This window comes from Salvia hispanica, chromosome 6, assembly GCF_029641045.1.
Source record: "Salvia hispanica isolate PSC_SH4W2 chromosome 6, Shi_PSC_v1, whole genome shotgun sequence".
NCBI classification, from domain to species: domain Eukaryota; kingdom Viridiplantae; phylum Streptophyta; class Magnoliopsida; order Lamiales; family Lamiaceae; genus Salvia; species Salvia hispanica.
In genome coordinates this window covers 42,144,289-42,161,229 of record NC_142697.1, presented here as the reverse complement: position 1 = coordinate 42,161,229, position 16,941 = coordinate 42,144,289, and the positions used below count along the sequence as shown (strand labels likewise).

The following is a 16,941-nucleotide window of genomic DNA, read 5'->3' as shown; positions in this document are numbered from 1 at the left end:
CAAAACTGAAATAACCGTGTACTAAATAAATCTCAATTTCCCCATTTGATAAACACCTGTAGTTTGACAGCTTAGTAGAAACAAAAAAGATAAGCATGTCTTCTTCTTGACCATTATGAACCTTAAACTTGTGAACAAAAATAAAAATACTTGTGACCAAAGCCAATATAGATATGTACATCATTACTATTTCCTCTACTAAGAAAGAAATGTGTGATTTTGAAATACTAGAAAAAAGGTGAGACATAATGGAGAAGCAATAGAGAAAATTGCACTTCACTAAGCATATGTACAAAGGCAGTTACCAACAGTCAGCTCTACTTCCTACAGATATTACAAGGGAATAAAAATGGCAAACAATACTATCCTTCATAACACATCAAACTCAAACATATCCACCTCAATGTTTGGGTGTGCAGACCTCAGATGGCTGTAGCAGTCGTCAGAACTGTCAAACGAATCCAAGCATACCCAGCAAACGTGTCTCCCGCACCTGCACTCGACGTGGTTGCACCCGTCCACCTTCTCGACTGTGGACCCACACCCAGGGCAGGTCTTCACGTTTTCTTTCCCCATGCACCACTCCTTGAGCGATGAGTCGGGATCAGCTTTGAACTCGCGATACTTCTCACAGGACAGGAGCGGGTGGTATTCCATGTGGCACTTCATACACGTCTCCATGAAGCACACGCCGCATCTGAAGGCTGCATCGGACCCACTGGGATCCACTACCCTGTAGACTGAAGGGCAGTCGGTCGACGGGCAAAACATCAAAGCACCCCCACTAGCTGCCACATACGCACCCAAGGAAGCCTGGAAAAGTTCATGAAGTCGCTCGGGAAACAAAGACCTCAAATCAGCAACCAAGATTGGAGCCCTGCAACCCTCTTTAGCACAGAGCAACGGGAAACAATCACGATTTCTGATAGCAGATTCACACTGCTCAACCAAACATGACCGGCAGGCTTTGTGATGGCAGCCCTCAAGCATGTACGAATCCTCCACTTCACATAAGCAAATGGGACAAGCACTATGATAATCATTCTCCAGAATTTGCAACTCATTTGGCTGTGCAAGATCATGTATTATGTTTTCGACTTCTTGCTTCAATGCTTTGTTACCTACAATAGATATAGTGTGGCGTCTCACATTTAAAGACAGCTCCACCCCTGGCACTTTATCTCTAAGTCCACAAAGATCTGGCCCGAAATGCTGAACAACTCTCTTCATCATATCAGGAGGTAAGACTCCATCACGAAGTCGAATCTCCAGTTGCCTGCTGTCATGTAGGGCAAGGAGACCTCTGACAAAATTCTGTTGTGCATACCCGATCTTTTCTGGAGGACCATAGACTCTCAAAGTCATTTTCTGCTTATCGAAGAATATCTGTGTTCCAGTCCCTCGCTCAACAGATTTCATAAGCAGAACTCCATCACGCGAAAAAAGAATCTGAAGAACAGAAGGGGTTATATCCGGATGATGTATAATCGTCCCTCCAACAAGCTCCGACAGAGAATTTTTCAACTCAAAAACAAGTCTCGTAGCGCTAGCAGATATCTTTACTCGGATGCCACCATTATGGGTTTTCTCCAGATTCCATTCTACACCTGCACAAAAGAAAAGGTTAGAGAACATCAGAAACATAACAGCACATTTAAGGCATCTTAATATAGTGCATTTCCACATCAAAATTAAGTCTCGCCTCAGAAAACCAACATAAATTCACCCAGCATATTATGATAATAATGAGCAAATGACTGAGAGTCAAGTATAAAACTACTCTCAATATGAAGTACCTTGATAATGCGGATCATGCCGAAGCCTTCTGAGGAAATGATGAAACTCGTTCCCGATAACATGATATACAGAGGGAGGGCAATACACAGAGCCATCAAATACTCGATGGCATACAATTTTCTGCCACGAGTCACACCCAGGTAGTACTTTGCGGTCAATATGCTCCAGGGCCCTAGCTGCCTCCAAATGTAAACTTCCATCAAAATCAATTTGGGCTCTCATTAGACTATCCTTTGCTTCTGGTGGAAATACCTTAACATTAACAGGGACACCCTTATTTCTTCTAGGCATGAAGGGAGAAATTTCACGTAAAATGGCATCCTCACAAGCCGGTGGTAGTGGTAAAAGATCGTCATTTGCATTCTCTAGCAGCAGAAAGAAGTCCGTGATATGCCTACTTGTCGCAGCTCTTATGACCGGACGTATATCTTCTTGAGAAAGGTCCCTGTCAAGCCCAGTAATTTTAATGCTGTCTGGAAACTTATCACTTGGTCTACACCAAACAAACCTGTCACCTATAACTAGATTGGAGAGATCATTGACCATTGCATCAACATCATCTGGATTGCATTTCACAAATGCTATCCCTTTGCTGCGCCGACGAGGCCATGAGATTTTGGCTTTGATACGATTGGAAGACATCATTCTGAGATCACTGTCATGATTTTTCATAGAAGGAATGATCTTTAACAAGCCACCACTGAATTCGATCTCATTTAACACAGCAGCCTTCTCTGCAGCATCAGGTGTCAAAAATGTTACCCTTCCCCACTTGTCCTTCTCTTCATTTTCCGGACCAGAGACCAACAACCTGCTAACAGAGCAAACAAAACCTGAAGTGAAACTCTCAAGAAAGAGTAGAAGCTCTTTCTGATCAAGTGTGCTAGCATTAGAATGATATATGTCCACAGACAGACATCTCTTCTCAAGTTCCAGATGTTTTATCTCGGCACCAGCTCCAAAGAGAGCAATAGAGTTCAAGACCTTAGGGCCATACATAAATTCTTCAACACACTCATTCTGCAACAGCTTCTTTTCGTACTCCAATGCTTCTATAACTAAACCCATCACTTTCTCAATATCCTGTGAAGAAGCATACACGAGCACCTCATTCTGGTCAACATCAACTACAACACCAATCCTTTCATCAGCATAGGACTCTCTTATTTTTGATTCGAGAAAGCGCACATTGCTATTAGATTTCCCACAAAACCTTTTTAACTGAACACTTCCAAACCCTGATAAAACCCTCTTATGCAACCGTTGGCTGTTCATTACCAAGAAATCAAATGGTAGAGAAGGAGAAAGGGTGGAGAAATAATCAAAATCACATGCTGTAACACATGTTAAATACTCATTCGACACAGATATTATTTCCGAGAAAACCACCCAGGCTGGCCTCTGGCCGAAATTGAACAAAGAACATGCGGGATGCAACTGCACATGTTTCCTTGTTAGTGCCACTTCATAACCAAGTTGATCGTGGCCAGAGTACATAGCCACATTTCCAGGCAAGGAAGAGAGTATTACATTTTTCAAAATTTTGTCATGCTCTCCATGTATTTGGGGATTCCAATACCAATAGTTCGGCACAATGATATTCATTTCATTTTTAAGGCAAGCTTCCAGCTCTATAACAGTGTCCTGGCATCTCCTCAACGTCTTTGCATTTATGCTATTTTCCCAACACCAAGTGTTTCTCTTTTCACGCGGCACAGATTCCCACTCTCTGTAAACACCAAGTAATGTGAAGAGATCACCAGTGGGATGACAAAACCTCACCTTCAGGGAATCAGATTTCAACTTGGCATCCACCGTACCAACTCTGCAAAATATGCTACTAGAATTTGCCATTACTGCAGCAAGAACAAGACCCTCTTTACCCAACTGCTGGCGAAAGGATTGCAAAATTATTTTACCAAGCCGGGGCTCGATACCCAACTTGACTATGTGTTTCCCGTCAGTTGTTAACTCATATGCACCATTTTTCAGCACAATTGCTCCTAGCTGGACGAGATTTCTGACAGCCAGATCTATGGAACTGGCACTAGGTGCATCAACAAAGTCAAACTCCTGCAGATCCTTCACACCCAATGCCATAATTTTTAAAATTGCTACGCCAAGATGAACCTTGCGAATTTCTGGTTCCTGGTGAGGCAGCATTGATTCAAAATCATCTTCTGAGTACAATCTATAGCATGTCCCAGGTTCTGTTCTCCCAGCACGGCCCGCTCGCTGTTTAGCAGAGCTCTGACTGATTCTGCCAACCTTGAGAATATTCATGCCTGTAGCAGGTTCATACATGCTCTCTTTTACCATTCCAGGGTCCACCACATACTTGACACCAGGAATTGTCAACGAAGTCTCAGCAACATTGGTGGCAAATATAACTTTTCTTTTACCTGGATAGGCTAGAAATACTCTATGTTGGTCTTCATATGAAAGTTTTCCATGTAAGGGCAATGCTACAGCATACGGAGCTTGAAAATTCTCGCAAGCCCATTCTACTTCACTCTGCGACGTCAAGAATGCAAGAATGGTGCCTTCCCTCTCAGTTCTATTGATCTTCAGTACTGTATTTAGAACATCATGTACATATGACGGCATTAATTTAGAAGCTGGAGACACTTCAGAATGGCAGGGTTCATATTTAACAGCAACAGGGAAGTGTCTTCCAGTCACATGCAAGGTCCTACAACCAAAAAAGTAATCAGAAAATTGGTCTGCATCCACAGTAGCAGACATTATAATAAGCCTGAGACAGGGCCTCTGACAGAGGAGTGTCTTGATCAAAGCCAGAAGGAGATCTGTGTTCAAGCTCCTTTCATGAGCCTCGTCAACAACTATGCAAGAAATCATGGATAGTTGATTGTCGCTTATGTAGTGCTGCAACAGGCAGTGATCGGTTGCAAACACCACATTGGACTCAAACTCCTGAAGTGATGAATATGACGGGTAACAGACAACTGAAGTATCATCATAGCAGCCAAAGCTTTCCTCTTTGACCCTCTCCGCCAAAGTTATTGCAGCAAGTTTTCGTGGCTGAGTGCAAATAATGGCACCGTCGCCACATATTCCAGAATCAACAAGAAACTGAACCAACTGTGTGCTCTTTCCTGAACCGGTCTCACCTACCAGCACTGTGACCTGTGAAAGTTCCCATCCAAACAATTAAAATAAATTCCGAATGCTTTAACTACAGTTGCAAGTTACATGAAATATCTGTATCAAAATCGTGGCTGCAAAGAGGTATGAATTGATTACGATAAACTTTTGAGCATACATTATAAATAAATCATTCCTATCAGAATAAGAACCTCCAGAATGGCCTTCAAATGTAATACTACTAGACATCAATTTTGTTTTTTTATACATTGATTTTAAATGATGTGATTCCCTTTTCTCAAGCATACCACGATTGAGTTGGAAATAGTCACTCTTTCTTTCCTATAACTGGCCATGGTTAAAATATGACAATTAATAGAATAACATGAGCAACCAATTCCAACTGTTAAAAATTCAAACTAAAAGGTTAGAGTAACCTGTTGGCAGTGTATCTGCTTCATGATCGCCTGCCGATGGGAATAAATAGGCAGTCCATCGTCAAGCCTCCTGCATTCTCTCATCATCAAACAATAAATCCTTCCCCATTCAATCTTTCCACGTACAAATCGAAGAACTTCAAAATCGTGTTCCTCCTTGTTCCCATCCTCCAAATACTCTTCAATACACCTAATGCCAGTTCTGAATTCCTCAATCCTGTTGGAGATAAAGGTACTCTCACCCACCAAAACCTCCTTTTTCTCCAACAGCTCATTGAAAACCCGTAAGCTTGCCTTATCACTCAAAATCCTAGAAATCCTTTTAACTTCATCCATCACAGTACCCAATTTCTTCTCCCACTTCTCCACCAGCTCACCCTCCTTCAATCTCTTCAACTTCTCGATAAACAACACCTTCAACCGATCGTTCAATTCCAACCTATCCGACGGAAGCTCGACGTTCGAAACAAGGCGGGGCACGAAGCTAAACCCCTTATCGCCCAGTTTCATCTCCCACAACTGAACAATCGTCGCTAGAGTCTCACTCCACTGCTCGTAAGATAGTGAGGCGGAGTTAAAATTGGACATAACAAAATTCGCTCTCTGCGGCTGGAATTTCAGCTTCCGAATCACGGCCTCGGCATCAGCACGTCTGACGGAATTCGATTTCTGAGAGTCGGGGCGTAGCTGGACGATGAAATTGGGGCGGGCTGGGATGTCTCCAGGGGGGCGATCATAGTTGTTGGGGGGGAACTGTGATCTGTACTGGTGTTGCTGGTACGAAGAGCGGCGGAAGGGGGGCTCCTGGGGGTTGTGGCGGGGACGAGCGGCGAACGGCGGCTGACGACGGCCGTAGCCGCTGAATTGGGACATGATGTGGTGTGTGATTTTGGGGGCAAAAACAGAAAATTGTGAAAAACCCTAGGGCGGAATAGTGGTGAAAATTGTGTGTGGTCGTAGAAGGAAACTCAACACGGATTGTGTGAGGAAGAAAGAGAGAGAGAGATGAAGTTTTGGGAAGAGAGTGGGAGTGAGAGAGAGTATCGCCGCCACTACTAAACTAATACTGTACGAGAAAATTTATAAAACTGCTTTATGAATATTGAATACAGAGGAAGACGACTCACTGTTTTTAGGCCTTGGAAATATTAATACTATAGTATTTGTATTATTAAATAAGATTTCAACTACATATATAATCCAAATCTAAATCCTAAGCCAAATCTAATTGAAGATGCCGGTTGCAGATGCACGAGCTAATATTGAATCGTTTGCATAGTTGAATTGAAGATGCCGGTTGCAGATACACGCGCTGAAATTGAACTCGAGATATTGACCGATTTATTGTACAAACATATTTATTATTCTTATGTGTGAAATGCGCTGGAAATATAAATACTTCCGCGGTACTACTAATTAGTTTTGTCTTTATACTTTTATGGTTGATTTGATTTGATTATTTAATTTATATAAAAATATTTGATTTATTTTGGAATATATACTAAAATAAAGAAAATAAATTTAATTATAACAACATGAAGATCCACCACAATTTTATGTACTGGTATTACAAAATAGACAAGTACACACGGGTAAAAAGATTGAACTTGTGACTATGGTTAAATAGCAATTGTAACAGTGTTTTATGAGTATAAACTAGGACAATAATGTAGGAATGTGTGTATATAAAAGTTACATATGACATGCGTGTTGCGTGCATTTTATTCAAATAGTATTAGATTTGTCTACTATTTTTATTCAACGTAAATAAAACTTATACATGAATTTGCATGCATCGCATGTATTCGGGTTTCTCTTAAAATATCGTACGTAATAAATCAGTTTGACCAATTAAACTAGACTTGATCAGCACGTTTCAATTAATCTATATACTAAAATTGTAAACAAGGTATGTGTCAGTGTGTAATAACAATATGCAAAAGGGTAAATCTATGTAAAAAGGTATAGTATTCGTTTAATTAATAAATCCAATGTGTCACTGTATATTTGGCATGCCGTTTTTTTTTATTCAAATAGTAGTAGGAGTATATTATAGCCGTACATTCTAGCTGGACGATTTCAATGTATTAGATTTTCTTATGGGTAAAAATATTTTCATACAGCTACTATAAGCATATGACTATTTTTAGAATTTTACTAAAGATTATGTTTGATAGTTTTAGATCTTTCATGGAGTATTATGAATTGTTGAATTTTTTGTTAAAGAGTGACAATACCGTTGAATAGGACAGACAAGGCCAAATTATCAAATTAGTAACTTAAAAGTTAAAACTAGTAATTAAAACTTTGATGAAATACTTTATTAAATGACAAAGCGCACCACAAATTCCTAATTCTCTGATACGATTTCTCATCAAAGATATAGATTGTGAATTATCATACGATGATTATGAAGAATCAGTTTATATTAATAGGAAATAAATTTGTTGGTTTAGAAAACCATGCTAAAAAAAAAATTAAATGTAGTTAATTTACTACCAATTTTTTGTAGTATTACATAATATATTAATACCATTAATTAAATGATTATATCAAGGCCAAAAAATAAACATATTCCCTTAATACAGTATAATTGATAATTCTGTAATTCTGTTCCACAAAAATTAGTCCCTCTTATTTTTTTAAAAAATTTATCTCTCTATATATAGACTCATTATGCATTAATAATACTGCAATTATTATTTTCCCTAAAATTTTTTTGAACTTAATCAATTCTGCAGTATATATTTTTTTTTAAATAGTACTACTATAAAAATAGAGTAATTGATTAGTTCTATAAAATATTGACATTTGAGTTTCAAAATAAAATGAAAGAAATATTAGAGTAACGAAAATATAAAAATCTTATCCCCAATTCACTGAAAATTCTATCCAGAGCTAACTTCTTCTCTCACTCCCTTCTTCTACCTCTGGTACTGCTCCTCTCTATCTGTTCATGTATTTGTTGTTTGTGCTTTCATTTGTTTGTGGTAGTTTGAAACTGAAACTGCTCCTTCAATGATGTTCTGAATTGCTTCAAATTAATTGCACATGACATGAGTTCGTTAGTTAATTTTCTACTGGAGTTTGAATTGCTTCACAATGCCTGCTGTTTGAAATTGAATTTTTTTATTATAGAACAGTAAGCGCCACGGCGAAGTTTTGGAAGAACCTATTTTATAGGGTAGTTTTTGAGTGCGGCAGATTTAAATGTAAAGATTTTTTACAATTAGGTTTACAAGTGTGAGAGATTGAAGACAATTAGGTTTTCTCCAACAACTCTTACATTTTTTGTTCTTTGTTTTTTTTGGCTGCAGGGGAATTTCAAATTGTATAGGTTACTGAAATTAGCTCTAGGAGAGCAATGTCGGCTTCTATCAGTGCTCCTGTGCAGTCGAGGTGAGTGCTAATTATCTTTACACAATCAATGTGTGTGCATACATATGTAGGTTTCATTTTTAGAGTGACTTGATTTCTGATTATGAGGATTTTGACATGTGTTTTGGCTTCGAAATTAGCTACCTGAGGTGCTCGTTTCTCGGGGATGCAAATAAAATCCGTGTTTCTGGGGCATCTGCACCTCGGGTTGCTGTTGTGAGGAGGACTGTGGAGTGTAAGGAGTCGAGAATTGGAAAGCAACCAATTACGGTCCCCTCCAATGTGACTCTAACGATGGATGGACAATACTTCAAAGCTAAAGGCCCACTAGGGGAGCTTGATCTCACTTATCCACGAGAAATTATGGTTGACAAGGAGGAGTCTGGAGCTCTCAGGGTGAGAAAGACTGTGGAGACAAGAAGAGCCAACCAGATGCACGGATTATTCAGGCATTTCTCTCTACCTTTCTTCATTCTTCCTGCAATTCGATACATGGTTACTTGTGTTAGATGTACTGTATTTTTGGTGCTAAGTTGATAGTCTAGATCTCCGTGAAGAAAATAGGAGTAAACTGTAATATATTTACTCTATTTTTTGGTGCTAAGTTGGTAGTCTAATCTCCTTGAACAAAATAGAACTGAGAAGATTTCTGTATTGCTATCTATTTTTATTTTTCGATATGGCTAGAACAGCAAAAGATGGAATTTTAAAATGTATACAACCATACATTCAAAAGATTGAGGATTGATGACCTTTTCTGGTTAGCTGATGCTCTTCTTTTATTTTCCTGACAGTCATTGTGGATTTTGCTTAATAAATGGAATTTACAGTTTCGCAGCTTAGGTTAACTAAAACCAGTGAAAATTTAACTTCTACATAATCCCTTTGATCTTGCACTTGATTTGCTTTATCAACATAAATTCTGATATCAATAGTAGTATATGATAACTACATGATATAGTATCTATTTCCTATTTTTCCCAGTGCATGTCAAAGTTCAAACTATGCCTACTCTAAATTCTCTAATATTATTACACAAAGATCAAGCTGTGTGTGCCTTCTTCTCTCTCTGGGTTATTTCCATTCCTTTTCTTTTCTTGGGTGGAGTGGCTTTGTCATGACTATGGATTGGTCAGATAACCTTTTTTAAGTAGAAAAACATGCCATATACATGATGATTCGTATGTGACATTGTGTACCAGCATATCAGAATTTAAATTACCAAAACAAAGACATTGCAACTTATATTAGTTCCTTCAGTTTCTTGCATCATGTGTAGCGTTTCCTCACCACTTTAATCAGCCTTCAAAAACCGTATGGTACAAAAAGGTCGCATAACAGCCTGTTAAAATTCTCCTTTTTTTCTTTTTCTATGGTATTGAATAGCTTAGGGGTTATAGACTACATAACTTGCTGCATTTGTGAAAACATACATAACCTGAACTGCAGCCTAAACTTGTTAAGAAAATCCATTCTAAAATGTGAGTTATGATACATAATACCTGTATTGCAAATTTTCATGCTGTAGCCCTTCCCTTATACTAGAATTTTATATTTCTTATGCAATACTATATCTGAATGTGGGATTTTTGAATAATGCTGATTTCTCACATGAGATTATACTTCCTCCTAAATCTCTCTATGGAGGTTGGATTATAATTCTATATCTCATTTGTTATCTTGATTATCTTCTCAGGACCCTAACTGACAACATCGTGGTGGGTGTTTCCAAAGGATTCGAGAAGAAACTCCAACTGATAGGCACGGGGTATCGTGCTACAGTCGAAGGGAAAGACATAGTTCTCAATCTCGGTTTCTCTCATCCAGTGAGGATGGCAATCCCCCCTGGCCTGCAGGTTAAGGTGGAAGAGAACACTAGAATTACTGTGAGTGGGTATGACAAATCTGAAATTGGCCAGTTTGCTGCATCGATTAGGAAGTGGAGACCTCCGGAGCCATACAAGGGTAAAGGAGTGAAATATGCTGATGAAGTAGTAAGAAGAAAAGAGGGCAAAGCAGGCAAGAAGAAATAAATGGCTTGTTTTTCATGTGATTTTGTCTTGTCTTTCATTTCTTGTCTATATGATTTTGGAGGATGTTCGTGAACGTTGTTGTTGATTCAACAATGCTGTGAGAACTAATTTATCAAATGTAGCAATTCATTTTGATTCCCTGCTTCTAATCATTATAGAACTTCGAGTTATTGTTGTATCGTTGATTCTCTTTTACATTCACAAGCAAGAAATAAAGCTTGGATTTCAAAATGCATCCCAATGTAAAGAGCGAGGTCCCCCGTGTCCAACAACAGCTCGTCGTTCTTCCAGAACCCCAACGACAACTGGATGTCACGAAATGGGCCAACAGTCAAGCTCAGCATCCAGTAACCTCCTTCGTAACCCATACTATCGAATCAGCATACACAGTGAGGTCAACTTGTTTCTGTTTGATAGTCAAAATTGATAGTTTAAGATAAATAAAATCGTAAAATTAGTTTAAATTATGATATATTTGCGAGTTAATAGACTGTCTTAAACTGCGTCCTCAAATATAACATTCTAAGCACAATAACATAACTGTGAAAACTAGAACAAATTCAAAACTGGAAGGAACAAAATTATCAAAATTTTGATTTAAATTATAGCAATGCTACAAGACACAGTAATTGATTGTGTGATTCTGATACAAGGAATAACTTCAGGCAACCTTGGCAAAGAAAAATGGTGACGTCTCAGGACGCCTTCCTCGATAGATTCTTGAGACCGCATCCAACACACTTGAGAATGACCGTATTCGTTGCAGGATCAGGCTTAATATTAAACTTCACTTTAAGAAAATCAGAGATATGCCTGAGAACTTCTATCCCATAAGGTGAGAGCTTCCCAACACGAACCTTTGACACATCGGGAGGGCACAATGCACAAAGGAGAAACAATAAACCCTGAAAAAGCAGATGAGTGCACATTGTGACAATAGTAATGTGCACAAAGAAAGCATCTCGATAACACTTTAATGTATTCATATAGCATAGTTCACATGAAATTAAAGGAAATGGGATAAGCCCAATCCTCTATCAATAAGCTTATTTGATTTTAATTAAACCGATAGATAAGGGCAAACCCGATGGGATACAAACCTGGTGAGTCGAATCCACAACTCCCCCTTGCTCAATCTCAGCCAGCAGGGCCGCTGCAATCTTCTCACCGACGTCTCCTGGAGGACTCAATTCTTTCTTCTCCTCAAATTCATCCTCCTCCTCTCCCCCACGGTAGACTGCCGTGTCAGCAGAAATGCAGCAGCCTGATGTAGTCTCAGCAACGAGAGTAATTCCATATCCAGGCGACCTATAAATAAAGAAAAGTTAACCAAGGATAGATATTAAACAGAAATATCACTAAAGCACCATAACACAGCACTAGCTAGTGATATTTTGAAGGATGCAAAGAATAAACATACTGTCCAGCTTGCGCTCCCGCTTTGTGGTCAGTGTATATGTGAACATCTGGAAGCAAACGATTGAAAATGCCACGAGCTTTATGCAGCATTTCATTCTCAAACTGAGACGATACTCTAGCTGAAAAGGAGTATCCTCTGATCCTCCTCACCAAGCCCTCATCAAACCAAATAGCTGCCTATTTGATTCAAATGAGCAATACATTAACAATTGGATTTCATAGTGCAGTGCGGGCATGTGTTTATACGATAACAAAAAGAGTATGAGAGTATTTACTTGCAGTTCTTTCACAATCGGAACAGAAAGAATAACTTCTCCGCCACCTTTAGGAGGAACTCCCCGGTTCACGATTTTCAATTCAAGCCCTTCCGGAGGTACACCAAAATGCTTCAGTATAGGTAGTGTAGTTTTTTGGAAAGTGTCAACAGATGGATCCTTGGAATCATTTGTAATACCTAAAATTTCAGGTAAATCTTAATCCAATGGAATAGAAGCTCTTGATTTATTGTCAATTTGAACCAAGCAAGAAGAGCACCATTTATTCCCAATCAGCTAGAAAATAAAATTACCTTTAAGCTTAATAGTGAGGGGCTTCTTCCCAAACAAACCTAACACAATCAGTGGCTCCAAGAAATACCCAATCGACCTCAACGTGCCGCAATCGTGAACCAAATGCCTCCCGCCCATCACAATCCCTGGCTTGTACTTGAACTTCGTACCTTGACTCCCAAAATCAAACAACCACCAATCACAATTGTTTCCAGCTACAACATATCTAGCTAACTTATGATAAAACAACAGCAGCTACTAGTTATTATTATCAATCAATAAGTGAGCAGTTGGAAATTTGATTTTTCCAATTACCGGTTTCGTTGATTTCGACGGAGCAGTCGTCGGAAACTTCCTCCAGGAGGCGGAGGAACGACAACTCGTAGGGGCGGAGGCCGGGAAGCGTTTCCTCGGCTCGTATGTCTTCGATTATAATCGGTGTGGATGATAGCGTCGAGAGGAGGAGGCGCAGCCTCATGTTCTGGCTGCCTTTCAGCCGCTTGTACTGAATTTTCCCCATTTTCACACAAGCTGAATGAACTCCGAAACGCGGCTGCGGATTCTAGAGTTCTTCAATTTGCAGAAGCGCGGCTCGGTGCTAAGCGCCGCCGTAGGTGGTATAGAGAGAGAGCGGTTGGTTGAGGGAGATAGCCAGGGTTTTACTAGGTTTTATCACATTTGTATGAATAAAATAACTATATAATATAGGAGTAGTATATATTTACATAATAAATACGAATAGGCACATAAAAATTATAAACAAAGCTATTTTAATATTATAGTATGTGTCAATTTAATTTGGTTATGCACATTATTTTCATTTGTTAATTTTACATAACTATTTCCAGATGTACTTTCCATTTTCATAATCACTAAAAATCTCCTAATCTAGTAATAGGAGTATATAGTAGTAATAATAGTAATAAGAAATCTTTTATAAAATATAGAAAAATCCTTATGAAGATAGTGAGCAAGAACTAGAACAAAAAATGCAGGATGAAAACTCCCCTGATTAGAATTCTTTCTTCTTATTTGATCTGTAGTATTTGTACATATGATGACATGGGCACCCCTAGTTTCTATCGTTTTTTTAAAATGATTTAAGTACTTTGTTTTTTTAAGTTTCCACAATTTTTGTCTATTTTGAGCATAAGTTTTTCAATGAATTTTATATTGTTTTTTCTAATTTCCCCAACAGTTTTGTCGATTTTGAGCCTAAAAATCATTGAGACCAAATACCGTTTCTAGCTCAAAAATATTGAAACTAAAACCGAAATCGACAAATCTAGTTAGATCTGTCTAGGCCAAACAAACTGTTCTTGTTTACCAACCATTTTCTTATTGTTCTTATTAGTAGTATTATCAACCATTTCCTATTCCTTTCCTCCATTTCTTTCTTCATTATCAAAAGAGAAACGAAATACTGCAGGTTGCTAGCATATTGATTTGCTTACTAGTTTCACATAGAAATTCAATAAGGGGCAAGACAAGAAGATAGAGATATTGACTGCAGAAAACTTGAGGGAAATGCGATGAGAAAGGATAAATGTTCCAACACATGTTAAGTGATAGAAATAGAAACTTGGGAAAAGTAAGCTGAAGCCTAGATTATTGCTAGAAGTCTATCAAAACAAGCCGCCAAAATAAGCAGGTTTTCAGCCATCACATCGCACCTAAAACTCCTCAGTTCAAATCCAATCTTCAACAAGGACTGAATCTCCCACTTAAGGCTTCAGGGCCAAAGCCAACCCAAACTTGGCACTCTTGTCGATGGACTTGGTGTCCACCTCGGCTGATAGAGTGATGAGCGACTTGGGACGCCATTCGTGCTGGATCAGACCACTCGCCTTGCCAGAGTTGTTCAGACGCGCCTTTGCAAGGGTCAATGGGTCCAGCGCGTGTTGTGTCCCAACAGTGATTGTGTTCTCGTTGCTTGAGAAGCTGTGAGTCACCTCAGCACCAACAGCAGTGTTGGTCAATGGGCTCACTATGTGGTAGTATGATGCGCTCAAGGTGTCAAACTTGTCATTCCTAAAGCAAGAAAATGCAATTTGTTTAAACACGCAAGAAAAGGACATTGGTGAGCACACAACAAAAGAAAAAAGAAATTAAAAACATACAGTGTCAGAGCAGCAATCAGATCAGAATTCGTGAAACTAGCTCCGATGTTGTACTTAGTTAAAGCTCCTTCCTTAGTGTCAAAAGCCACATCACTGCCCAAGGCAAGTTTATCATTGCCGACAGCAGCGGAAAAGTTCACAGTGGGGTTAGCTGTCAACCCGACACTTGAGGTTATCCCCGCATAATCATGCAAGTATTGAAGTTCCAACTGCAATAGTCAATGGAGAATATGTTACAACACAGAAAACCAAATGCAGTAAACGAAGAAATATGCATTGCTTACCTTTCCAGACCTTTGATCAGGAACTTTAAAGCTAAAGATAGTCTTCACTCCAGGGCAAGGCTGATCAACTGTGATGGTGGTTGAGAGCTGGCATTGTATATGACACAAAAAATTAGTCCAAGGTTTCAAAGAAGTTTCATGAAGAAAAGTAGATCAAAAGATTTACAAAAAAGGTTTGTTAATCAAAACATTAATAGCATGTTTTTTGAACAAAAGATAAATTATGGCAATGGGCCTACATTTGAACTTGTGTCAACTTTGACATCAGTGGTGATATTTTTGTGCTTCAGCTGAGTGTTAATGTCAGCCAAGAAAACTTCGCCTTTCTTGCAACCGGATGAAGTGAGAGTCTGCAACCATTAAATACAAAAAAAGAAGACATGAGAGGTTGTACAAGATGAAATAATCCAAGAACCATAAAGATGAAAACCCACAAAACAAATACATGAAAATAATTGACATTCTTAAGTTTTAAAGTTTCTTCATAAGCTTACTCAATATGAACAGCACTACTCACCAACTCAGACCTGCTTAATGCAGTGAAAATGGGAAGAGAACACACCAAAAGTAGAATTTATATTCCAAACACAATTGGAACAATATGATATGAATTTCTATGTTTATCTACGCAATGAGATTTCTTATAGGTTAATTTACAAGCAAGTCTGTCATTCTCATTCTTAAACAAAACAAGCCAATTGGCACACTGGCCAAAACCAAAATCTAAGTTCCAACATGCAGCTAAGTAGCCAGCAAACATACTAGTATAGTGCAACACATTCTTTCACGTGAGGGTTTCGATTCAAAATTGGTTCAAGAGCATCACAGGTTACTGTACTAGGACCAGTATATTAAAATTAAAAGATATAGTTTCATCCATAGAAATTGCAAGTCCTGGTTAGTCTCAAAAGCCCCGATAAACCAAATCAAATGTATTGTAGAGCATTCGATATGCGAATGTAACAATAAACAAATACGATGCTCTCTCTAAATATTCAACAGAATCACAAAACTCAAAGCCTCAGCAAAATATTCACCTAGCGAAAGAGATACAGTAACAATTTACAAGAGAAATCTAACCAGATAACAAATTAAAAGCAAAAACAGATAACAAATAAAATATACAAATTCCAATTACAATCGACGAAATCACAGCTACAGCCAGAACGAAAACACAAACACAATAAATGAGATCCGTATGAAACATCAACGAGATTACTTACAACTCCAGTAGGCGAGTAAGTGGTGATTGTGAACTTTTGGTCACTCTGGTAATCCTTGTACAAAAGATCTAAGAAAACATACCAAAAAGAAACGAAATGGTATCATTCAGTGTAAAAACACAAAATATTCGAAAACAGTACATAAATGATAAACTCAAATTTGAATTCAAGCTGAAACGAAACACAAACCTCGAGCTCTTTTCCCAATCTCGGAGTAGAGACCTGGACCCTTGCCCATGATTTCAGAGTTTAAATTCGAAGATCCAAGCTCGAAGCAGTAAACTCAGGATGAGTGAGAGGCAGAGAGAATAAATTCGTGTTGTTTTTGAAGCAGTAGCAACGTGATATAAATGGGGGCAAAGCTCAAAGCCCTAATTCATTTTGAAGGGCATGTTTCTCTGAGAATCTGCACCGTTGATGGGGGCAGTACTTCATCGAGGGTCGTTGATTATTTCTTGGAGAGGGGAATAAGTTGTTTTCCTCGAGGGGTATTTTTGGATTAACAAATTGGTGAAGGTGGAATGCTTAGTTGTATTGTCCATCAAGAAAGAGCATGTATGCTACTAATTCGTCCCACAATAGTTATCACTCGTATTT

At 38.6% G+C, this 16,941-nt stretch overlaps 4 protein-coding genes across 4 annotated transcripts; 1 reads left to right on the top strand and 3 right to left on the bottom strand.

The window, feature by feature from the left end:
* Window positions 1-249: 249 nt before the first annotated feature.
* On the bottom strand, window positions 250-6,445 carry LOC125198612 (ATP-dependent RNA helicase DEAH12, chloroplastic-like). The gene is made up of 3 exons (XM_048096934.2): window positions 5,340-6,445; window positions 1,797-4,944; window positions 250-1,607 (listed from the first exon to the last, which is right to left on the bottom strand). The coding sequence occupies exons 1-3, from the start codon at window positions 6,210-6,212 to the stop codon at window positions 370-372; spliced, it is 5,259 nt and encodes a 1,752-aa protein (XP_047952891.1). The 5' UTR covers window positions 6,213-6,445; the 3' UTR covers window positions 250-369.
* A 1,706-nt stretch (window positions 6,446-8,151) lies between these two features.
* On the top strand, window positions 8,152-10,888 carry EMB2394 (Ribosomal protein L6 family). Its single transcript, XM_048096945.2, has 4 exons — window positions 8,152-8,272; window positions 8,657-8,738; window positions 8,858-9,166; window positions 10,414-10,888. The coding sequence occupies exons 2-4, from the start codon at window positions 8,704-8,706 to the stop codon at window positions 10,748-10,750; spliced, it is 681 nt and encodes a 226-aa protein (XP_047952902.1). The 5' UTR covers window positions 8,152-8,272; window positions 8,657-8,703; the 3' UTR covers window positions 10,751-10,888.
* A 429-nt stretch (window positions 10,889-11,317) lies between these two features.
* On the bottom strand, window positions 11,318-13,401 carry LOC125198623 (RNA cyclase family protein). Its single transcript, XM_048096944.2, has 6 exons — window positions 13,033-13,401; window positions 12,738-12,887; window positions 12,445-12,623; window positions 12,171-12,346; window positions 11,851-12,058; window positions 11,318-11,655 (listed from the first exon to the last, which is right to left on the bottom strand). The coding sequence occupies exons 1-6, from the start codon at window positions 13,235-13,237 to the stop codon at window positions 11,446-11,448; spliced, it is 1,128 nt and encodes a 375-aa protein (XP_047952901.1). The 5' UTR covers window positions 13,238-13,401; the 3' UTR covers window positions 11,318-11,445.
* Window positions 13,402-14,220: 819 nt separating this feature from the next.
* On the bottom strand, window positions 14,221-16,692 carry LOC125198620 (mitochondrial outer membrane protein porin of 34 kDa-like). The gene is made up of 6 exons (XM_048096941.2): window positions 16,534-16,692; window positions 16,345-16,412; window positions 15,361-15,471; window positions 15,122-15,208; window positions 14,838-15,046; window positions 14,221-14,748 (listed from the first exon to the last, which is right to left on the bottom strand). The coding sequence occupies exons 1-6, from the start codon at window positions 16,580-16,582 to the stop codon at window positions 14,442-14,444; spliced, it is 831 nt and encodes a 276-aa protein (XP_047952898.1). The 5' UTR covers window positions 16,583-16,692; the 3' UTR covers window positions 14,221-14,441.
* Window positions 16,693-16,941: the final 249 nt, after the last annotated feature.